The sequence below is a fragment of the Nerophis ophidion genome, linkage group LG04 (genome assembly GCF_033978795.1).
Source record: "Nerophis ophidion isolate RoL-2023_Sa linkage group LG04, RoL_Noph_v1.0, whole genome shotgun sequence".
In the NCBI taxonomy this organism is placed as follows: domain Eukaryota; kingdom Metazoa; phylum Chordata; class Actinopteri; order Syngnathiformes; family Syngnathidae; genus Nerophis; species Nerophis ophidion.
In genome coordinates, this window is record NC_084614.1 from 61,595,223 (window position 1) to 61,620,493 (window position 25,271).

The 25,271-nt window shown below is 36.9% G+C and overlaps 2 protein-coding genes across 4 annotated transcripts in view; one reads left to right on the plus strand and one right to left on the minus strand.

The window, feature by feature from the left end:
• The window catches only part of LOC133551686 (fibroblast growth factor 1-like), an 819,097-nt gene that overhangs the window by 87,462 nt on the left and 706,364 nt on the right, over positions 1-25,271 (minus strand). The window lies entirely within an intron of this gene.
• Positions 1-25,271, plus strand: part of LOC133551681 (rho GTPase-activating protein 26-like) — a 154,647-nt gene that overhangs the window by 67,427 nt on the left and 61,949 nt on the right. For all 3 annotated transcript variants that reach the window (XM_061898653.1, XM_061898652.1, XM_061898651.1), the window contains exons 3-5: positions 12,567-12,662; positions 15,283-15,344; positions 15,981-16,052. In XM_061898653.1, coding sequence (XP_061754637.1) covers positions 12,567-12,662; positions 15,283-15,344; positions 15,981-16,052 — 230 coding nt within the window. The remainder of the gene's footprint in view (positions 1-12,566; positions 12,663-15,282; positions 15,345-15,980; positions 16,053-25,271) is intronic.

Genomic DNA, 25,271 nt, shown 5'->3' on the forward strand with positions numbered 1-25,271 from the left:
GATATACCGTATTTTTCGGACTATAAATCGCAGTTTTTTTCATAGTTTGTCCGGGTGTGCGACATATACTCCAGAGCGACTTATGTGTGAAATGATTAACACATTACCGTAAAATATCAAATAATAATATTTATCTCATTCGCGGAAGAGACGACGACAATGTCAGCAATCGTCACACACACGTCAACAATAAGAATTTGGCGAGGAGGGTTATGGCAGAAATGCATTGTGGGTCATGGAATGCTAACTGCTATATGCTATATGCTACTGCCGCAGCTATTAAAATGGATCATTTCATCGTTGGCGGTAGCTTATAAGAACTGAGAAGGGCTGAACACAAATGGCACTGAAAAGGAAATCATGTACTGCAGATTACAAGCTGGACGTAGTGAACTATACAGCAGAAATCGACAAGAGGAAGCGGCGCGTACTTTTGGAGTTGGCAGTGTTGTTTAGAAGCGACATCGAGGAAGAAGATTTCATCGGATTTAGCGATTAGGAGTGACAGATTGTTTGGTAAACGTATAGCATGTTCTATATGTTATAGTTATTTGAATGACTCTTACCATAATATGTTACGTTAAAGGCCTACTGAAAGCCACTACTACCCACCACGCAGTCTGATAGTTTATATATCAATGAGGAAATATTAACATTGCAACACATGCCAATACTGCCTTTTTAGTTTACTAAATTGCAATTTTAAATTTCCCGGGAGTTTCTTCTTGAAAACGTCGCGTAATGATGACGTGTACGCGTGACGTCACGGGCTGTCAGTAAATATGAGCGCTGCACACACACACAGCTAAAAGTCGTCTGCTTTAACGGCATAATTACACAGTATTTTGGACATCTGTGTTGCTGAATCTTTTGCAATTTGTTCAATTAATATTGGAGAAGTCAAAGTAGAAAGATGGAGTTGGGAAGCTTTAGCCTTTAGCCACACAAACACACGGTGATTCCTTGTTTAAAATCCCCGGAGGTGAAACTTTACTATGGATCAGAGCGGTCAAACGAACATGGATCCTGACCGAATGTCAACCAGCAGGTTTCGGTGAGAAAACTGTGGTAAAAGTCGCTTCTTACCGGAGATCAGCTGAGCTTGCCCCGTCCATAAAGCTGCCGTTGACTTCCCTGAGACATTGGCGTCAAGACACCCGTGGACACACCCCTCCGATTATCAGGTACTGTTAAACTCACTAAAACACTAGCAACACAATAAAAAGATAAGGGATTTCCCAGAATTATCCTAGTAAATATGTCTAAAAACATCTGACTCCGTCCCAATGCAATCGCGTTTTTTTTTTCCAAGTCTGTCGCTATTAATATCCTTAAACACAAATCTTTCATCCTCGCTCAAATTAATGGGGAAATTGTCGTTTTCTTGGTCCGAATAGCTGTTTTTGTTGGAGGCTCCCATTAAAAATAATGTGAATATGTGAGGAGCCCTCAACATGTGACGTCATCGTCTGCGACTTCTGGTAAAGGCAGGGCTTTTCTCTTAGCACCGAAAGTTGCAAACTTTATTGTGGATGTTCTCCACTAAATCCTTTCTGCAAAAATATGGCAATATCGCGGAATGATCAAGTATGACACATAGAATGGACCTGCTATCCCCGTTTAAATAAGAAAATCTAATTTCAGTAGGCCTTTAACATACCAGGCACGTTCTCTGTTGGTTATTTATGCGTCATATAACGTACGCTTATTCAGCCTGTTGTTCACTATTCTTTATTTATTTTAAATTGCCTTTCAAATGTCTATTCTTGGTGTTGGATTCTATCAAATAAATTTCCCACAAAAATCTGACTTATACTCCAGTGCGACATGTACTGTATATGTTTTTTTCCTTCTTTATTATGCATTTTCGGCCGGTGCGACGTATACTCCGGAGCGACTTATAATCCAAAAAATACGGTAATTATTTATTCATGTTTTTATTTTGAAGTAAGGTGGCCATGCCACTGCTCTTTCTAAACTACACTACAGTGTTTAAAGGCATTTTCATTTCGAGGAAAAAAATATATTGGGGCGGTATAGTTCGGTTGGTAGAGTGGTCGTGCCAGCAACTTCAGGGTTCCAGTTTCGATCCCCGCTTTCCCCATCCTAGTCCCTGCCGTTGTGTCCTTGGGCAAGACACTTTACCCACAACTTTACTAGAAATTTCTAGCGCCACATGAGCTGTACTGGCTGGTTGAGCAATTATTGCACAGCACTAACATAAATGATCTGTGGTTGCCACGGAAATGTCAACCATGGTTGCTTTAAAGCTGAAAACCACCACTTGAGCCAACAATGCTTTCCTGTGCATCTGCTGTTTCCTGTTTGGCCGCAGTTTGCCATGAAGCTCGTTGACAGGTTGGAGCACGGGTCAAGGAACAAGCCATCAAATTATGTTTGTTTTTTTCCATAATTCCATTATTTTTCCTTTTTTTTCAGAAAATGTAAATTGCATGTGTTTTTTAGTGAAGTCAGATGGGGTTTAGTTCTCATGTACATGTTAGCTGCCTTTGTCCTCTTATCAGAAGCACTATGTACGTGTGACTGTGTGTGCCAGTGTGGGTCCGTGCCACACTGCTGTGTAGAAAAAAAAATTCTATTCACATGCTGCAGAGTTGGAGCCACTGTCGGACATCCTGTTGATGTCACACAGGCTCATTCTTTTGACTCTTTGGTGTACAGTGTACAGTCTGTAACTACACAAGTCCTTTTGTGTAGCGTTGAATTGTGTGTGTGTTCTTGTGTGGGCTTTTTTCCTCCATGCAGTTGTGTGAGCAGGACAACTCATTCCAGTCAAATGTTCTTCACATGTCGTCGTTGACAAGTGGACCTGCCATGTTTCAGGGTTGTAATTATTGATAGCACACCAGCGGCCCTATATTACGTGTGGTTCAGTTTAACAACAGCATCATGTTTGGCACACGCTATAATTCAGTCACAACTGTTGTGTTGCCATCATACGGAAGTCAAAAAAATTAAATAGAAGAAATTATTTTAATTCTGATTTTTTATTTATTTAACTTTATTTTGAATTGAATACTTAAATTAATTACATACGTTTTTATTACATTATTACAGCACAGCCAACATTGATATAGTAATATTTTTAAATAATAATAACATAGAATTTATTATAAAATCTATTATGTCAATAATAATACACGAGATACTGCATATTAGTGTTAGAATTATCAATATAAATTATAATAAGTTAGCATGGATTTGAATTGATATTATTGAAAATGAATGGAAAAAAATAATACTGTTTCTGTGTTACTGTTCATGTAATATTCATATGTTAGCTCTAACGTTGCACTCTATCACATATTTGTAAGGTATATTCTACATATTTTTGGCCTAAATTAAGCATAAAAACAACAATGAACTAAAAATATCAACACTACAGTAGTATTGGCTCTACACAAGACCGAACCAATTGGAGCACGCTGTTCAGTATCGTAGCTACTGATTGGCTCAGCCTTAGACAGCATTACTTTTTTGGATTTAAATAGTGTAAAGGTGATGAGTTTGGTGTTATTTCATGTTGTAGAGGGCTTTCATAATGTTAAAAACTTATTTATAAGGTCATAAACAGTGTTTTTATGTTATAGCTATAAAAATATTAGCTTTATGAAGAATAATTACTACTTTGTGGAAATTTATTTATGTACTATCGTCAGGCCTAGAACCAATTAACAGCGATAAACGAGAGTTTATTGTACCATTTTATAATGTTAATTCAATATCATGGTAGTACCAGTATATAAACATAGCGTTTTGACAATATGTGTTGATCTTATTCTTCACGCTAAAATGGAAGCGCTAATTTTAGATTTTTTTACATTTGTGTAAAAAACAAACAAACAAAAAAAAAACAACAAAAAAATATTTGTGCGTTTTGAAAAGTGTTTTTTAACAAAAATTCCACATGTGCCTGAAAAAAAAATGCATAAGAAATGCTACGGAACTAGAAATATTTTTATCATTAGAAATGTTTTTATTATTAGATGACCGTAAATTTCCCTAAAGTTGTGCTGGTCAAATTTAAAACATTGGCCAAAATAACCTTCAACAAATATTTGCATTAAAATAACTTTAGGTCCGGACCTTGACCACAGAGTCTGCCTATTTTTGGCAGACCTCAGTCAAGTTTTGCATGTTTCTGTGCTCATTTCAGTATTGTTCGTCTATTTCTGTGCTTCCATGCTCATGGCAAAGTGACAAGAGGAAGTCAAAAGTTGTTCTTCTACAAGGCCAAGGGTGAGGAGAGACACTAAACTGTACATCTTACTGTACATCCGTAATGGCTGAAACATGCCCTATAGTATACACAACGATGGTACAACTTAACCTGTACTGAAATATTCCTATCAGATGTTACTATTGCAATGTAGTTTTCAATTATATTTCAGATAGTTTTTTTAATTATGATTTTTAATCAGTCAGTTTAAGTAAAAAAAATGTTTCTCTAATTTCCACCTCCCCCTACTTGCTATTGGCACCCCGGCTTCCTCCCACTTCCAAAGACATGCACCTAGTGTGTGAATGTGAGTGTGAGTGTTGTCCGTCTATCTGTGTTGGCCCAGCGACGAGGTGGCGACCTATCCAGGGTGTACACCGCCTTCCGCCCGATTGTAGCTGAGATAGGCACCAGCGCCCCCCGCGACACCACAGGGAATAAGCGGTAGACAATGGATGGATGGATGGATATATATATATGTATATGTATATATATGCATTGATATACGCTTAGTAAGTTGTGTACTACCTCATTAGGCTGCGTTTTGAAACAACAAGCACACACTGTCTTTCCCGTCAGTGTGGAGTGATGCAATGGAAACCTCAACAACAAAGTCGTAATTCAAAGTTGAGTAGCATTGGTAACGAACGGAGATGAACATGCTGATGTTCTGGAATATTACTCTCGCTGGATAAAAAAACAGTGCTGCAATTGTACACTCACAAGAAATGTTTGTCTCTTAAAAAGCTGATAATGCTCAATTTTGATTGACCCTGTTGTATTTTTCTTTAGCTACTTGATTGCAGCAATGGCCAAGGCTGATTTATTTAAGGGTGACCTCTTTTTTTGAGGATGAGGAGAAAAGGCACATTGTGCTTCCACGGCGCTGAGAGGAGCTGTCACTGACAGGAAGCAGAAGATGAAGCAGTTAGGAGATAGCTGCCAAAAATAAGAAGGGAGCAGTTGGGGGAGTGTAGGAGGAAGATGTACTGTGCTTCAGTGTAGCCAATGCTGAGCCTTGCAAGATATTTTTTTTACCTGCAAGATGGCGGTAAGCTCAAGTTGAGGCTGGCTTGCTAAATTTGGCTTTTTGACACAGATTTTTGAAATTGGAACAGTGTACTGTGCTGCATTGCCTAATATGCATTATTGCTCATGATGCATGTACATGTCATTTTTATGGACACAGCGGGAGACAAACATTGAGCAAAAAAACATGACAATCAAAACAAATATTTTACAAATATTTATGTTCTTTTAATATTCGTGACCCATCATGAAGGATGGGAATTGATAAGATTTCACTTTTGATTTTGCTTAGCGATTCAGTTCTTTATTGGTTCTCATTTAAATAAAAAGGATTACAAATAAGTTGATTAGCCTTAACTTAGTTCAGTTTAGAAGAAACTTGAATGTGCAAACTTAACGGCGGGGTTTGCCGCTAGCGGGGTGTATAAAATAGTCAGGAAGTCTCATGAATACAAAGGATTCTGGGTATTTGTTCTGTTGCGTTTATGTTGTGTTACTGTGAGGATGTTCTCCCGAAATGTGTTTGTCGTTCTTAATTGGTGTGGCTTCACAGCGTGGCGCATATTTAAAATTGTTTATATCACAACCATTAGTGTACTCTGTGTCACCCAGTATGCCTTGCAGTCGTGTGCGTGTTGCTGCGGAAGCCACACACAACATGATGCTGGACTGACAAGCAGGTCGTACATGTTGTAGAAGGCGACAAAGCCAATGGCTTCATGGCACGCCTTAATACTTATTATCTGGGTGACTGCCGGCAGTCATTCAAGAGAATAATAACGTCTCCTATTGTCTTCATCGCTTTAGACACGGGTCTTAAATGGCTCTTTGAATGGCAAAGAATACCGATCCCAGAACCATGTATATCAAATATTTCCGGATGGTTCAACCGCCACCCGCCCGAATCTAATTAAAATCTATTTTTCGTCATGTCAACCGCCTGACCCGCGGTTTATCCGCGGACTCCGCGGATGAGACCGCAAACCGCGCATCTCTAGTGTGCACTGTGCACTTCTGCAACCCTCAGCTGTAGACATGAACTATTATTTTGCAGAAAAAAAAGTTTTTTTCAGGAAGGATATGACATTTTTCTGACTATTTCCGGTGTGTCTGCTGTGGAGTACAATTGTCAGACGGTAGGAGGCATGCAGCCTACCAGTCAGACGCCGTTTTGTCACAGTGTGCATAAGAATGCATTTCTTGTTTACAGTTAATAATAACACCTTTTGCAATTAGGTGCTAATATGTGTGTGAGTTAGTTAGTTAGTTAGTTAGTTAGTTAGTTACATGCAGTACATCGCCACTGTTGCTGCTTGTGGAGATTCACTTCCAACTCGGAACAATGTTTCTGGTAGTATTTCCTCTCTTTGAAGAAATAGGCACTTTGTAAGTATTGCAAGTTGCCTTGTTGTCATCTGTGGAGGTTTCCCTCTTGGGCTGGTTCTCCTGATGTCGACGGATCTTCTTGAGCCTGTGGTACAGGGTTAAGCAAGTTTTTATTTTCATCCACGCATGGAGGGATTGCTTTCCAGCAATATGTGTTTGGGCTTTTCAGTCCCGCGTGTCTCTGTTTGTGTGTGTTTTTTCTGTCTCCAACTCCAACAACGTGTCTCTGACCGGCTGTTGCCAATAACGGCGACACATCCCAGCTGGGCAATCTACTCACCTGCCGCTGATTCGAGGCCGGTTCCTACACACCCCGCTCTGCGGCAGGCCTGCACGCCACGCCCTCCTCCACATCATCCTTTCTCGTTAATAACTCTCCAGCTTTTGCGCAGCTTCAATGCTGTGCGTGGTGGCGTCACGTGCGCCCATAGGTATGGATAAGGGAATCGTTAACAAAACAGGCAAGTGATTCCCAGGAATCAAAACACTTAGAGTCGGTTGTAAACAAGAACAGTTTTTTGATTCCCATCCTTATCAATAAGGCCAGAAAAAGTTTCTAGATTTGTTTCTCATTGCTTTTAAAAAAAACCTTAAATATATGGTCTGAATAAAAGTCGCTAAGTTGGCTCCTATTGCTGATTCTTCTTGTTCTCTGGCAGACCAACTGCGAATTAGGTGTTTTAAGAACAGTGGAAAACGGTCTTACATAATAACGGCGTAACTTTTATAAGTAGAGAGTAATCCAATTAATTACTTTTGCGTAAGTTACAACGCCGTTACAGATGCATCTGATGTAACGTGGCAGGTTACTTTTGATGTGGTTGTATGTCAACAAGACAGCGCCAGAAGCACAGCAAATTCAATATCGGAAATAACGTTGTTGTAATGCAAGCAACAATCTGCACCACTGTAAAATGAACTTGATATTAAATAGGAAGAATCAACATCACACATCAAACAACATGCAACATATAAGTGTGCACACACACACACACATACCACTAAGAGGGAATAATGGACATCAAATCATTGTTAGAAGTGACAAACTTGCAATTCTACAGTACCCAGTTTGTGGACAAGGAGACTATAGCAATGGAAGCAGATTCAATTTATTTATTAACCCTTGGTAACACAATCTAGTGACAAGATTCATCAGAGCTGCTAAAATGCCGCTGCAGAGCTAACAAAAACAGCCTACCTAAAATGCTGATCCGTCTAAATATACACCAATTAAATATGTCATTCAGATATTAATTACAGGATCAAATGAAATGGTTCATTAAATTGTCCATTAATTAATAAAATACTGACATTCACTTTAAAATAGTTGTGTTTAACTTGTTTATTATTATTTATTTAGTTATTGATTAAAATATTCCATAATCAACCGATTTATTTATTTTCCTTTTTTTTTTTTACTGAATAGTCTATTATCTTCAACATGGAAAAATATTAAAATAATGTGTAAAATAATCTGTAAAAGAATCGTTCCAGAGCAGGTGGGCATGATCAGTGTTCTGATTGGTTGGACTGCACTCCAAATAAATATGTAACTGGTCATTAAAAGAAGAAGAAAAGGATCTTGACATAAAAAATAAACAAATTGCTTTAACACAACTATTTCGCTGTTTAATTAATTGATGGGCTGTTTGATCAACAATTAGAAAATAAATCATGAATCTATATTTTTTATATGTTCATTCTTTTGTCTTTAAATAGAAAATTCCCCCCTTAATGTCACCTATGAACCCACTCCAGGAAACCAACCAAAAAAGAGCAGAAAACGAAACAACATCATCTGGTACAATCCGCCATTCAGCAAAGACGTCTCAACCAACATCGGCCGCAAGTTCCTCACTCTGATCGACAAACACTTCCCCAAAGGCAACACCCTAAGAAAAATATTCAACAAGAACAACATTAAATTGAGCTACAGCTGTATGAATAACATGCAACAAATCATTTCAAACCACAACAAAGCAATTGCAAAAGGACTGCCTACCCCCAGACTAAACGACCCTGAAACCAATAATGAATGTAACTGTCGCAAGAAACCTGATTGCCCTCTCAACGGAAGGTGCTTACAGACATCAGTCGTTTACCAAGCAAAGGTGACACGCAAGGACATTAACACATCCGACACGTACGTAGGATTAACCGAAGGAGCGTTCAAAACAAGATGGAATAATCACAACGCCTCCTTTAGAAACCAGACTTTGCGGAATTCTACAGAACTCAGCAAACACATTTGGAACCTCAAAGACAATAATGTTGAATATTCAATAACATGGCAAATTCTTGCATCCAGCACACCTTACAACAGTGGTAATAAAAGATGCAACCTATGCTTAAAAGAGAAACTGTTTATTATATATCATCCAGATCTATCATCCCTCAACAAGCGCAGTGAAATCGTTTCAACATGCCGCCACAGACGGAAACACCTCCTAGGTAACACATGAGCCAATCACCACACCCTACGCCTGCCTGTACCCACCCACTCTGTGCCCTATATAAACCATTGTATGTGAATGCTTCCATTAAAATCTCCTGATGATTGAGGGAACCCCTCATGAAACAGTTCTGTAGAGATGAAGTAGTCTTGTGATTTTTCCCACACCTACATATTGCGCTCTACCACGGTATCGAGCACTATTCTCTGGATAATCCAATCAAGACATATATATATATATATATATATATATATATATATATATTATACATGTACAGTATGTCTGCTGGGAAAAATAACATTTGATGATGAACAACAGCTGGAGATAAGTTTTGCTTTCCATTATAAGAAAGAAAGCAATAATTTTCGATTAATTATTAACTTGTGTGAAAATGCGGCTGTATGGCAAGCAAACACTGAACAAAAAACAAATAGTAGTGATATATTATAATCATTCTGCTTGTATATATATATATATATATATATATATATATATATATATATATTAACAGAATGATTATAATATTTTTAAAGCTATATATATATATATAATATATATATATATATATTATAAATGTACAGTATGTCTGCTGGGAAAAATAACATTTGATGATGAACAACAGCTGGAGATAAGTTTTGCTTTCCATTATAAGAAAGAAAGCAATCATTTTTGATTAATTATTAACTTGTGTGAAATTGCGGCTGTATGGCAAGCAAACACTGAACAAAAAACAAATAGTAGTGATATATTATAATCATTCTGCTAGTATATATATATATATATATATATTAACAGAATGATTATAATATTTTTAAAGCTATATATATATATGTGTATATATATATATATATATATATATATATATATATATATATATATATATATATATATATATATAATACATGTACAGTATGTCTGCTGGGAAAAATAACATTTGATGATGAACAACAGCTGGAGATAAGTTTTGCTTTCCATTATAAGAAAGAAAGCAATAATTTTCGATTAATTATTAACTTGTGTGAAATTGCGGCTGTATGGCAAGCAAACACTGAACAAAAAATAAATAGTAGTGATATATTACTATTGACACATGGATGTTGTTTTAATATTTAAAAAAGTAAAAAGCAAACCACTATGTACAAAATTATTTCAATACAAATCATACATTCTTTGGGTCAAATGTTACGGAGACACATGGGAGCATCCTGGCCAGCAGCAGTTTTACAACTTCCGGTCATGTGACCGTCAACAGGAAACACTGCAGTTAAGGTGACCTTGTCTTGACTTTAATGGACGGGAAACTCAAAAAGGTGTTCATCTGTTAGAGGCTACGCACACGGAAACAGGCACCTACAACACTAACGTTGCAGAGGGAATACTTGTGGAAATGTTTCCCCCTCACTTTCATAACTCACAACATAATAAGGTTGTAAACTACATTAATGCTATCCTGAGGCAAAAGTATTACTGTAATGCCGCTTTCTTCATGCAGTCGTTATAGATGTATCATCTGGAATTATATATTAAATATAGATGAAAGTATGTAAGATTTACAGTTGCTTTGTTACTCAATTTCATTTGTGGTCCTGAATTTGGACTGCCTTTGCTTAACAACACATTATAATGGGACTTGTTGCTGGGGTGAACTAGGACAGACATTGTGAGCCATCAGGTTGTCTCTTTGGTCCGGAACGGGTGCTAAAATAGTTGTGTCTAAATTGTGTAATTATGACAGGGGTCGGCAACCTTCAGCATACAAAGAGCCATTTGAGCCCATTTCCCCCCAAATAAAGCCAACCTAAAGCCATAAACTCTGTAAACAAAGCTGAACATTGCGTTACTTGAAACTAGTAAACAAACATTTGTCGCATCTGCCTTATGTCACTGCTGTCAAATGGTGAGGGTTAATTGGTAAATGGGTTATAATTCTCTAGCACTTTTCTACCTTCAAGGTACTCAAAGCGCTTTGACACTATTTCCACATTCACCCACTGATGGCAGGAGCTGCCATGCAAGGCCCTAACCACGACCCATCAGGAGCAAGGGTGAAGTGTCTCGCTCAAGGACACGACAGACGTGACAAAGTTGGTAGTAGGTGGGGATCGAACCAGGAACCCTCAGGTTGCTGGCACGGCTACGCTCCCAACCGCGCCACGCCGTCCCGTTGATGATGTAGCGAGGCTCAAGCGGCGTCCGTATGCATATCTTACTGTATGCAGTCTTCCTATTTTTTTACATGCAAACCTGCAGTTGATGGCAACTTCTTCTGGCCACTCACCCAACTCAGTGATTTGAAAGATAAAGCATGTTGTCTTATATTTGGTTCAATGTTCTAGGACAGTGGTTCTCAAATGAGGGTACGCGGGGGTACTTGAAGGTATGCCAAGGGGTACGTGAGAGTTTTTTTTAAATATTCCAAAAATAGCAACATTTCAAAAATCCTTTATAAATATATTTATTGAATAACACTTTAACAAAATATGAATGTAAGTGCATAAACTGTCAAAAGAAATGCAACAATGCAATATTCAGTGTTGACAGCTAGATTTTTTGTGGACCTGTTCCATAAAAATATTTTATGTTTAAAATATTCTTTTTTTGTGAAGAAATGTTTAGAATCACCGTATTTCCTTGAATTGCCGCCGGGGCGCTAATTAATTTAAAACCTCTTCTCACTCCTGCGCTTATCAAAGGCATGCGGTAAAAGTAAGCGTGCGCTAATTATTTTAAAATCTCTTCTCACTCCAGCACTTACCAAAGGCATGCAGTAAAAATTTGAGTGTGATGTAAGCTTGGACCTTAAATCCTACTGAATAGCTCTTAATCTTCTTCCCTTTATGCGATTTCAAATTACCGGTATTGAAATCAGCCTCCTCCATTTTGAAAATGATGACAGGGGAAGTGTCACTCCTGACGTCACAAGTTTGAGCAGGCGGTAATACTAAGCATGCGCTAATTATTTTGCGAAGCGAGTTTGACCCGGCAGTAATTCAAAGCAGGCGCATACTATATACCCTGCGGCAAATCAAGGAAATACGGTAAGTTGATGAATCCAGATGGATCTCTATTACAATCCCCAAAGAGGGCACTTTAAGGTGATGATTACTTCTATGTGTAGAAATCTTTATTTATAATTGAATCACTTGTTTATTTTTCAACAAGTTTTTAGTTACTTTTATATATTTTTTGTCAAATCGTTCAAGAAAGACCACTCAAATGAGCAATATTTTGCACTGTTATACAATTTAATAAATCAGAATGTGATGACATAGTGCTGCATTTTACTTCTTTATCTCTTTTTTTCAACCAAAAATGCTTTGCTCTGATTAAGGGGTACTTGAATTTAAAAAAAAATTCACAGGGGGTACATCACGGAAAAAAGGTTGAGAACCACTGTTCTAGGTGGTAAAACAAGAACACCTTGCTGTTCTAACTTGTCTCGTCCTTCTTTGTTTCAGGTCTGTCCACGGCCAAACGGAAGTTCGCCGACTCGCTCAATGATTTTAAATTCCAGTGCATCGGTGACGCTGAGACGGACGATGAGATATGCATAGGTGAGCTCGCTGATGTTAAATCTAATTTGTCAAATGTATCCAAACACAGTCAAAATGTCTGACCTTTATGACTCTTTATTGAAAAAAAAAATAGTATAGAATCGCATTTGCAGAAACATGCTGAGTCAGACCCAATCCCGACAAACATGAATGCTATTGTTTTGCTGAGGAATTACATAATTAGTCATTCCATGAACTCACCAAGGCCTTTTTTGGTGTCTGTGGAAACATGCAAGCAGCAGTCACCACACCCTCTAGTGTGTGTGTGTGTGTGTGTGTGTGTGTGTGTTTGTGTGTGTGTGTGTTTGTGTATGCAACCACCCACTGCTGTTCGACTATCTCTAACTGCGGTATCTTCCTTCAACAGCTTGCAGGCCTACTACACGTTTTCATTTTTTTTTTTTTTTACCATATTATCATACTTACACCGTGCCCTCTCTTTTACCATCCATACTGCTATCACACACAAAAGCAAGGGCAACAACTTTTCAAAAATACAATTAAGTGTATTTTAAAAGTTGTTTCACACTCACTCGTCAGAAGAAAATTACTCACTATGACAGAATTCAGCGTAGGGCAGTTTCAATTTTCTTTCAGTTTTAAATAGTGCAAAAGAAATAAAAGGAAAGTGAAATGATAAAAAATCCCAAATTGAAACTAAGACAAAACCCTATTTAATTTTGAATTGTGTATACTTAATATCGGATTACAGATTTGTGTTATGTTTTTTTCTTAAACCTGTATATTATAATTTATTTCAGTTAGATTCATTTTTGTTCATATGTTTTATGTATTCACCTTTTATTATATATAACAAATACATTTAGTAAAGATTTTTTTTTTCAATTATTTTTGATTTAGAAATTTTTTATTGTATGGATTTACAGTATAATTTCTAAAAGTCCTTTCAGCATGTCACAGTTTTTATTAAGGTTGTCCCGATTCAACTTTTTCACTTCCAATACAATATCGATATTGGAGTCTTGACTAATACCGTTATTGATCGGATTCAATATTAGTACATATATTTTCATTATTTAGTAGTGTAGAATCTCAGAAAAGTCTTATTCATGTGAAATTACTCAGAGAACAATGGTAGGTATGAAAAACAATAAACAATTCATTGTTAACTGTGTTGAATGGATTTATGCTAATGGCCACAATAAGTCACACAATAATTCACAAGCACAAGTTGACACACTTGGTATCTCTAAGTAATATGCAACTATAATTGTTTGATATTTGTTTATAGTGACAAATGTCATGCTTTAGTCCGCAATATTGTTCAATTAAAGATAATTTATTACCTATGTGTAGGTTGTGTGCTATTGGGTGCTTAGCTGTTGTGTAACTGTTAGGTCCTAGTAAGCCTATAGCCTACCACGTTTAGTTTTTGTAAATGACTTCATCAAAATACAATAAAAGTGTGCTTATTGGAGGATCGTTTAATATCAATATACACCCTTATTTTTCATGTTTTTTTCTCTCTTTAAATTTTTTTTTTTTTAATTCTTCAAGGTCACATTCCTCTAAATCAGGAGTTCTTAACCTTTTTGACCTCAAGTCCCAACTTTTCCACAACAGAGGGCCCCAGTTCCACTTAAATATTAATAGAGAATTAGTAATATTTCCATTGATTTCAATCATATTCAATAAGTATATCAAAGTTACTTACATTTTATAGCCTTATCAAGTAATATAAAAGCATGTATTAATCACAAAGATTATTATTTATTTTACACATAAACCTTAGATTTAGGTCAGGCTGATTATAAAAATTAATACAAATCAAGTATACGGCATATGAAGGGAATCATCAATAACTGATGAAAAATACATTTACACACAATTATGTTTTGCTAGAATTTATTAACTAGATAACCCGAAAGGGACAAGCGGTAGAAAATGGATGGATATATGGAATTACCTAAATTAATAATGTATATGTTTCTTGGATATATAAAATTTAAGTACAAATGAAAATACAACTTCACCACTTCAGTCCTAATGTTTGCACTTAAGACACCTGTCTTTGACTTGAGTTTCAGACTTTTTCTGTTTTTTGAGACAGAGTAGTGTAATAAGAGAGTATGGCCAACCCGGTTTTAGGCGATCTCCTCAATAATTGGTCAGAAGGCACTCAAGTGCCCTTACGTGGGCTCTACCGAGGATGTCGTTGTGGTTTGTGTTGTGGTTTGTGCAGCCCTTTGAGACACTAGTGATTTAGGGCTATCCAAATAAACATTGATTGATTGAAGTGACTACAGGGCGCCATGACTGCTACTAACTTTGAGCTGATGCTTTGTTTTTTTCGGCGCTTCCTTGTTACTTTTTCGACATGTAAAAATGCCTTATTGTGCAGCTTTGTGCTGCTCCACCCGCGAGATTTGTGGAAAGCTTTTACATCGCTTTCCCGAACAATGGTTAAGAAACACTGTTCTAAATGAATGCTTTGTTGTGATGCTTTAACTTTAAAAACATCTTGACCTTTACTTGATATGCCCAAAACGTGTTTTAAACTACTGCTCATAAATTGTAACATAATATGATAATTTGAAAAATTTAAGCAAATTTTTGTTTGGTGAATTCCAAAATTTTCTCCATTTTCCCTTTTCCCCAGCTAAGTCTCTTCAGGAGTTTGCAACCGTTCTACAAAATCTGGAGGATGAGAGGACAAGGATGGTAAGTAACCCTTAGTAACTCAATATAGAAGACTTACAGTGGGTCAAAAAAGTATTTAGTCAGCCACCGATTGTGCAAGTCCTCCCACTTAAAATGATGACAGAGGTCTGTAATTTTCATCATAGGTACACTTTAACTGTGAGAGAAAGAATGTGAAAAAAATCCAGGAATCCACATTGTAGGTATGGTGTTCTTGGAATGCAACTCAGTATTCTTCTTCCTCCAAACACGACGAGTTGAGTTTATACCAAAAAGTTTTTCTACTAAGGGGAAAGGACGATTGATCCGTGTTAAGGAAAGAATGAATGGGGCCATGTATCTTGAGATTTTGAGCCAAAACCTCCTTCCATCAGTGAGAGCTTTGAATGATTGACCAAATACCTATTTTCCACCATAATTTACAAATACATTCTTAAAAATTCATACAATGTGAATTCCTGGATTTTTTTTCACATTCTGTCTCTCACAGTTGAAGTGTACCTATGATGAAAATTACAGACCTCTGTCATCATTTTAAGTGGGAGAACTTGCACAATCGGTGGCTGACTAAATACTTTTTTGCCCCACTGCATATAGTACTTATCAAATGGCTTTGCGTGTGATTTGCATATATATTTTTGCACGGTGTGTCCTCAGATTGAGAATGCCAACGATGTGCTCATTATGCCTCTGGAGAGGTTCAGGAAAGAGCAGATCAGTGCAGCTAAGGTAAGACTGTGAGGCTCCTCTCGTCAATAACATGTATGTACTACTACACACACTGCATCCATCTCATTCATCAGCAAATCAATAAACACCCTTTTAGGTTTTTCAACTGTCAGAAAGCTGACCTGACATCCACTTTGCTAATATTGTTACATAATAGTGGCAGGAGCTGATGCTATGGAGTTGTTGGCATAGGGAGGGGATGGATGCAGGTTCGATACCCACTACGGAACTAACCAAGTAAAACATATAAGACACTGGTGTAAAATAAATATTTATTAGTAGTTTAGAGCTTGGAATGATTTACTTATTGTACTTTTTAATCAAAACTTTAAAAAATGTAATTGCCAAAGAATGTAATATGTTGTATGTATTTATTTAAAAAAACAATATAACATTTTTTAAATATAAGGTAATCTACATTTTTAACCATTTTATTTTTAACTTGATACAATTGTTTTTCATTGATCTTATTGTATAATATTATTTGTTTAGGTGATTGTATATAGTTTTAATTAAATACAATTTAATTGGATTAAATATTGATTTTAAATTACCAATTTAAATGTAATTACATGTGTTCGTTTACAAAACTGTATATTACTTTAAAAGAAATTCAAAAATGTTACTTTTAAATATATTTAATTAAATGACAAATCAATTATTGCTAAATAATTTGATCAAATACATTTTTCTCACATTTTATTCCAAAAAAATAAAATAATGGCATGTTCTTATTTGAATAAATATTTCTAAAATGATTTGAATTGAAACATATTCAAATGTATTTCTTTACAAAAGTATTCTAATTTAATACAACTGTATATATTCTTCTAAATTAATCTAATTCAATTATAATTTGTTTAACTGTACCATTCTTTTAACTTTTTTCTACATATATACTAGCTTTAATTAAATGAAAAATATGAATTTAATACAATTTAAAAAGGTACAGTTTATTTACCATTTTGTTGCTGAATTTGTATAAATTTGAATTTATTTATAACAAAAGACTCACAAAACACAGCAGTTTGTTGAGTTGCATTCCTTTTTTCCTCAAATCTTGTTTTACTACTTTCCTAAATTTCGTAGACATTTATTATAAGTTCTTTGCAGGTTTGTAGCACATTTAAATATACAACCTGCCCATTCTCTTATATTATTGTGATTTCCATGGAAGCATCACATGACCTGTTTAGGAGATTAAATGACAACATTATGCTGCCATAATAACCCAGTAATTCCACAAATGAGGGTTGGTGGGTGTTTTGTCATGATGGCATTTTATTATATTGACTATATATTTGTGTCCTCTGTGCTTACATTATACCTGACTGACACTGACAATTAATAAAGCGCTCTTTTATTTTGCTCACATACATCGTTTTCCAGTTGCTCTTGCATCTTCGTTAGCAATGTGACCCGAAAGAGTCACCACAAGGGGTCCCTCGAATACTGTATGGTTAGACATCTCCCCCTTTGACACCAGATCATCATTTGATTGCGTTGGACATGGCGGTGAGATTAAGAAGTGATTGCACGTAATCTCCGTGAACGCTAATCCCAGTTTAGCCCTAAAAGAAGTGACATCCTTGCCTAGTACCCTTATCACCTTGTTGTAATGCTTTAAAACTAGTAGAAATGTAATTTATTCAAAACATACTTTGCTATTTGTAATGGTGTTTTATTTTTTTGATCGAAATCTTGTTGAAGTTGAAGTTCAGTAGTGTTGAAAACAAAATTATTTGTTTTTCATGTTATCAGTATTAGCTTGCAAACTACAAGTCTCACAAAAATATGGGACTCAAATACACAATAACAGTTATAGAATAGTTTTTAGTACACCTAACCCTGCTCCATAAAGTCATGCCCATCAAACTGGACAGGAAATAGAACAGGAAGAAAAAACCTAACAAAATAAAGCTGGTAACAGCGTTAAAAAAACAACACATAACAATGTGATAATAGTCTTACTAGCTTCTCTCTGAAGCTGCCCTTTTCCCCTTTTTTTTAAAGGGGAATTACACTTTTGAATTTTGCCAATCACAGTCTCTATGTAAGAAAAGAACACATATTTTTCTATTTTATATGCATTCTAGGTCGAAAAATACGTACAACGTGGCTAGCAATGCAGCTAATAAGAGTACACTATACTGCCCAAAAACCCTAAAAAGAGACATCCAAAAATTGCCAACAATACTCCATTTACGTCTTGTGACCTAAATATTAACCAAGTGTTAGCGATTTTGTTACTGTAAGCGCTGACGCACACAAACTATTTTTAGCGGCGCCATGATCACGGAGACCTAACAAGCTTTCGCTGCTATATCGACAGACTGAGCCGGTGAGCTGCTGCATTGCCTCTGAGCTGAACGTTGATTCTAGATTAGAAATCATGCATCTCACCTGGATAATACAAGGTTGTGGACACAAACTGAGAAGTTGGTCAACTTTGACATTCAATTTAGATCCGGAGGTGGCGAGAAAGACAATAAACGCACGTTTGCACCCACCATTTTACAACCGATGGTGAGGATTATGATTAATTCTCCATCTAAAAGAGAAGTTATGGACATCCCATCAGTTGACATCAATTTGAGAGCAGACATTGTACAGCAAGTGATTGTTTTATTGTATTTGTAGTTTGTATATCTTGTTTAGTACATGGCAATACTGCTACTAGATGTTTTGTGTTTGACTAGAGCTAGATCTGTTTATTACACAGGTTCTAAAACGTGTAGCTCACCCTCCTTATAGTCAGGCTCAAAAAACATAAAGTTTGGGTCATCGGTTGTCCCAAAGTAGTCTTTGATGTCTCTCATGAAGTCTACATAATTAGTAATGTTGTTATTGTCGTTGAAGAGAATAGTGAATGTTGTGATGTGTCCTGGAAGTCAATCCACCCCCGTCTGATTAAAACAAATCAAAATATGTAAATATGCATGTTATTATGAATGTGCTTGTTACTACATTACATACTGTATATGCTTTCAGCATGTTTATAAAACCTTGATGGAGGTTGAATAGAGCAACTCCCAGGGACTCCATTGTTAGCTGACTTTTGCTAAAGTTTATTTACGAGTTAAAATGCTTAAAAAAATGTGTGTTCTTGTCTTACATGAGGATTGTGAATGATAGGCAACATTTCCCCCAAATAGAACAGTTTCCCTTTAACACTGCAATCCTTTAAGAAAACACAAATATATATTTAAAGCATATTTTCTCCCCAATATCTCTAACAACCAAACCAAATAACACCAAATATTACAAGGTCCATTGTTCTATTTATCCTTCCATTGTTTAGTCAGCCCACTATTGAAGGCAGTCTAAGAAGATATTGCCCCCTGCTGGCTGGTTTTGGAAACACTTCAAAATCACAAACACCTTTTATGTTTCATGAATTAATAAGGGAATCATTCGATGTGGAACTTTTTATTCATAGCATACATGGATTTGCCTGATTTTCTTTCTATACCAGGGGTGTCCAAAGTGGGGCCAGTGGGCCAATTACGGCCAACACCTAATGTATTCATGGCGTGCAGCACATTATAAAAATACTATAAAGAAAAAAAAACAAACAAATAAGTGGAATAGAAAAGCAAACAGAGGAATGTAATTAGAAAAAGTCGCCATGTTGACTCTAATAACACAAAGCTGCCATGCAGACTGTTTTTTTTTCTTTAAAGCTGTCATTGCTCAAAATATGTAAAATATTTTTTGCAGGAAATAAGAGGGTTCATGACAAATAGGCATATAATATAAATATTTTTTAAAACTACTTTATACAAATGGATTGACCTAAAGATTTAAGCATTAAATTAGAAAAAGAAAATACTAATAATATATGACTTATTTTTTGAAATTTTTATGATTCTGACCCCTTTTGAATTCCTGGGACCAAACTTGAATGTAGCCCTAAAGGTAAAAAAATAAAAAATAAATCCCCCCCAAAAAATCTACATATTGTAGTCGTTTTTAGAATAAAAAAATATCAAAATTGTCATCGCATGCTTCGCTTTTTCTGTGTGCGACCCTCAGTGTAAAAGTTTGGACGCCCCTGCTCAATATGATGATTTCTATAGCGGAAAGAGCCTTAGTGAGTCGTTTGTCATCCTTAATGCAGTTTCCAGCTGTTGTCTATTGATGTTCGCTCAGAAAAATACCTATGTCCATTAAACCCCGACCGAGTCATACCAAAGACTGTAAAAATGGGACCCATTACCTCCCTTGTTGGCACTCAGCATCAAGGGTTAGAATTGAGGGTTAAATCACCAAAAATGATTCTCGGGTGCTGCCCCCGCTGCTGCTCACGGCTCCCCTCACTTCCCAGGGGGTTAGGGTGATGGGTCGAATGCAGAGGATAATCTCATCACACTATGTGTGTGTGTGACTATCACTGGTACTTTAACTTTAATTTACAAGGCATTTGACTTGGTTTGATTTGCAATTCAAAAGTATTTTTATTCCCTTAGTCCAGTGTTTTTCAACCACTGTGCGTGTGCCGCGGGATACAGTCTGGTGTGCCGTGAGAGATTATCTAATTTCACCTATTTGGGTTAAAAATATTTTTTGCAAACCGGTAATTACAATCTACAAATGATGTGTTGAGTGTCGGTGCTGTCTAGAGCTTGGCAGAGTAACCGTGTAATACTCTTTCATATCAGTAGGTGGCAGCAGGTAGCTAAATGCTTTGTAGATGACGGAAACCGCGGGAGGCAGCGTGCAGGTAAAAAGGTATCTAATGCTTAAACCAAAAATAAACAAAAGGTGAGTGCCCCTAAGTAAAGGCATTGAAGCCTATGGAAGGTTATGCAGAACAAGACTAAAACTGAACTCGCTACAAAGTAAACAAAACCAGAATACTGGACGACAGCAAAGACTTACTGTGGAGCAAAGACGGCGTCCACAAAGTACATCCGAACATGACATGAAAATCGACAATGTCCCCACAAAAAAAGGATAAACACAACTGACATATTGCTGATTGCTAAAACACAGTAAATGCGTGAAATTATCGCTCAAAGGAAGACATGAAACTGCTACAGGAAAATACCCCCAAAAAAGAAAATGCAACCAAAATAGGAGTGCAAGACAAGAACTAAAACACTAGACCTTTATTGATGCATGCTTGGTTATGGTTGAAAGTCATATCCAACAATTGCAAAAGCGACTTTTTACTGTCAACTGAGTTTTGTTTTTTAATGATTTCTGCTGGTGGTGTGCCTCCGCATTTTTTCAACGGCAAAAATGTGCCCTGGCTCATAAAAGGTTGAAAAACACTGTCTTAGCCGATAATACTGAATATGACAAGAACTTTTCTTTTTAAAGGCCTACTGAAATGAGATTTTCCTATTCAAACGGGGATAACAGGTCCATTCTGTGTCATACTTGATCATTTCGCGATATTGCCATATTTTTGCTGAAAGGATTTAGTAGAGAACATCGACGATAAAGTTTGCAACGTTTGGTGCTGATAAAAGAGCCGTGCCTTTACCGGAAGTCGCGGACGATGACGTCACAAGGGTGAGGGCTCCACACGTCCTCACATTGTTTATAATTGGAGCCTCCAGCAGCAAGAGCTATTCGGACCGAGAAAACAACAATTTCCTCATTAAATTTGAGCGAGTATGAAAGATTCGTGGATGATGATATTGATAGCGAAGGACTAGAAAAAATAAATAAATAAATACATAAAGTTAAAAAGAAAAAGGCGATTGCATTGGGACGGATTCAGATGTTTTTAGACACATTTACTAGGATAATTCTGGGAAATCCCTTATCTTTCTATTGTGTTGCTAGTGTTTTAGTGAGATTAAATAGTACCTGATAGTCGGAGGGGTGTGTCCACGGGTGTCTTGAGGCCAGTGTCTGAGGGAAGTCACGGCAGATACAAGGACGGTGCAAACTCCACAGTTCTCCGGTAAGAGGCGACTTTCTAACACAATTTTCTCACCGAAACCTGCCGGTTGACAAGTGGTCGGGAACCATGTTCGCTTGACCGCTCTGATCCATAGTAAAGCTTCACCTCTGGGAATTTTAAACAAGGAATCACCGTGTGTTTGTGTGCCTAAAGGCTAAAGTTTCCCAATTCCATCTTTCTACTTTGACTTCTCCATTATTAATTGAACAAATTGCAAAAGATTCAGCAACACAGATGTCCAGAATACTGTTTAATTGCGCGATGAAAAGAGACGACTTTTAGCCGCAAATGGTGCTGGCTAATATTTCCTGACAGTCCGGGACGTCACGCGCACGCGTCATCATTCCGCGACGTTTCCAACAAGAAACTCTGCGGGAAATTTAAAATTGCAATTTAGTAAACTAAACCGGCCGTATTGGCATGTGTTGCAATGTTAATATTTTATCATTGATATATAAACTATCAGACTGCATGGTCAGTAGTAGTGGGTTTCAGTAGGCCTTTAACTGAGCCAGCTTTTATCAATTCTGTAAGCTGTACACTGATAAATTCACAACATGTTGGAGTTTCGTTTGTATAGTATATACCCTTGAGAAAATGGTGTGCTCCATTTTTTTAGAGCGGATGTTTTCTTAATTTTTTTGCATTCCGGTTTCTGTACGCTTTAACATGCACCTGTCATTTCATGTAACAGTCCATTATTTAACAGGCAGCTGCACTCTCTTGAGGAACTCACTGCAGTAAATCAGTTAGCAGCCCATCCATATGTACTGTATGTTACGCTCTTCCTCATGAGAGCTTTTATTAACTAAATTATCAGGCCACAACTTTAGGTACACCTGCACATAATAGAGCCCAGCTTTGGAATGCTAATAATGTAATCGATGCAGTTTTAGAAGCACATTGGACAGACTAGTTAAAATACATTATTAGGTACTAATGGCAGAGTGCTTAATCAAGTGCCCTTTTGTCCCTAAAAGGGCGTCGTACTTCTCGTTTGACAACACATAGTAGGTTCGGTCGGTACTGCACATTTTTGTATGGATCCAATACCAAGTAAATGCTAGCCAATTTTGTCAACATTTTTAGGATCACTCAAATATTTTGTGATTTTGTAAAACGTTCTTGGTACATCTAACTTATTTGTGGACAATTCTTCTATGAATAAGTACAACAAAAAAAGAAACATAAATAACCAAAATAAAACAATTATTTACTTTTATTACATATTTTGGGGAAAATAAAGTGTGAAATAACAAAACAAAAACTATTGGCTTTCATTCAAATCAATTGGATTTGTGCCCACCTGGGTGCAATGACTTATTTACATGACTTTTGACTTTTAACAATATGTAGATATCAGGGCTGTCAAACGATTGAAGTATCGAATCCCAAATAATCAATTTTTTTTCCGAAGTTAGCTTGTAATACATAATAAATAATCGCGGACAGAGAATTTTTATCTTTAATAAGTGTACCTCAGAGAGGTAATTTTCGAGTTTTTAATACTGTCAACATTGAACTGGACAATTTGTTTATGGTATGGTTATGCATATGGTAAATGGTAAATGGGTTGTACTTGTATAGCACTTTTCTACCCCTTTTTAAGGAGCCCAAAGCGCTTTGACATAATTTCCACATTCGCCCATTCACACACACATTCAAACACTGAAAGCGGGAGCTGCCATGCAAGGCGCTCACCAGGACCCATCAGGAGCAAGGGTGAAGCGTCTTGCCCAAGGACATAACGGACGTGCCTAAGAGGGTAGAAGGTCGGGATTGAACCAGTAACCCTCAGATTGCTGGCACAGCCACTCTACCAACTACGCCACACCATATAGGTTGGTTTCTTTAACATCATGTTTTTTAAACAGCTCAACAGTGACCTAGTGGTTAGAGTGTCCGCCCTGAGATCGGTAGGTCGTGAGTTCAAACTCCGGCCGAGTCATACCAAAGACTATAACAATGGGACCCGTTACCTCCCTGCTTGGCACTCAGCATCAAGGGTTGGAATTGGGGGTTAAATCACCAAAAATGATTCCCGGGCAGAAGCGGTCACTCAGCATCAAGGGTTGGAATTGGGGGTTAAATCACCAAAAATTATTCCCGGGCGTGGCACCGCTGCTGCCCACTGCTCCCCTCACCTCCCAGGGGGGGATCAAGAGTGATGGGTCAAATGCAGAGAATAATTTTGCCACATCTAGTATGTGTGTGACAATCATTGGTACTTTAACTTTAACTTTAAAGTGGATACAAACTATTTCACAGAGACTCATCTTTCATACTCTCTTACATACTAAACCATAGTAATAATAAAATGTATACAATTTATATGTAGCTTTTTATCAAAACTCAAATACCTTTTACACCAACAACAACAACAAAAACAGTTGAAAGAGTAATACAAGATTGTTTGAACAGGTGAGTTTTTAACTGTTTTTAAATGTAGTGAGTCAGGATGACAAGTGCATGTTAATGGTGCATTTAAACAAAATTAGTGTTAACTTTTTATTCTCACGATAATTTTTAATAGGTGCACAAAACACAGATTTTTGTAAGAATAATCGTACTCTAGAAAGGGAATTTATATGGCCCCATTTGTCGCAGTTTACCTGACTGACACATGAAACGTGACAAATTGGGGGGTTGTACTATACATGTGACAAATTGGGGGGTTGCACTATCTGCTTTAGACTCCAGATGGCAGAAGAGTGTTGAATATCTAAAAATTGGTTGTATGGCCATTGCTAAGTAGATTGACACTTTCCATCATTTTCAACAGACTGCATTGCAAAATTAATAACCCCCCCCACCTTCCTGTCATGCGAGATCCATTCAGAAATGTGGCCATATGAATCCCTTTACAATTGTAAATAATAAAAAAATAAAAATATCGATCGCTTCACTCTAGTTAGTATCAATGTGGTACCAATACTACCTTTGGTATTAATAATATTTGTATGATTCCTCTCACCCTCTAGCACCTGTGTCAAAGTCAAGGTCCGTGGGCCATATACGGCCTGCGAATGAATTATCCATGATATTTGATTAGTACTAGAACCAGTCAGCAGGCCACAGCTGCCTGCTGCTGTTTTGCAGGCACCAATACTCAATCAGTGTTGGCGCTTGGAATTTTCAAAATGGGTTCCCAGGGACCCCAGCAAGTCATAAAAATGGGGTACCCCTTTTTTGTAACTGTTTTGAAAACAAATGATAAGCGTATGCATTATCCTGTTAAATCTCACATTCTATATTGTGTTGTCATAAACGTTACTTAATTCAGTGTTTTTCAACCAATGTGC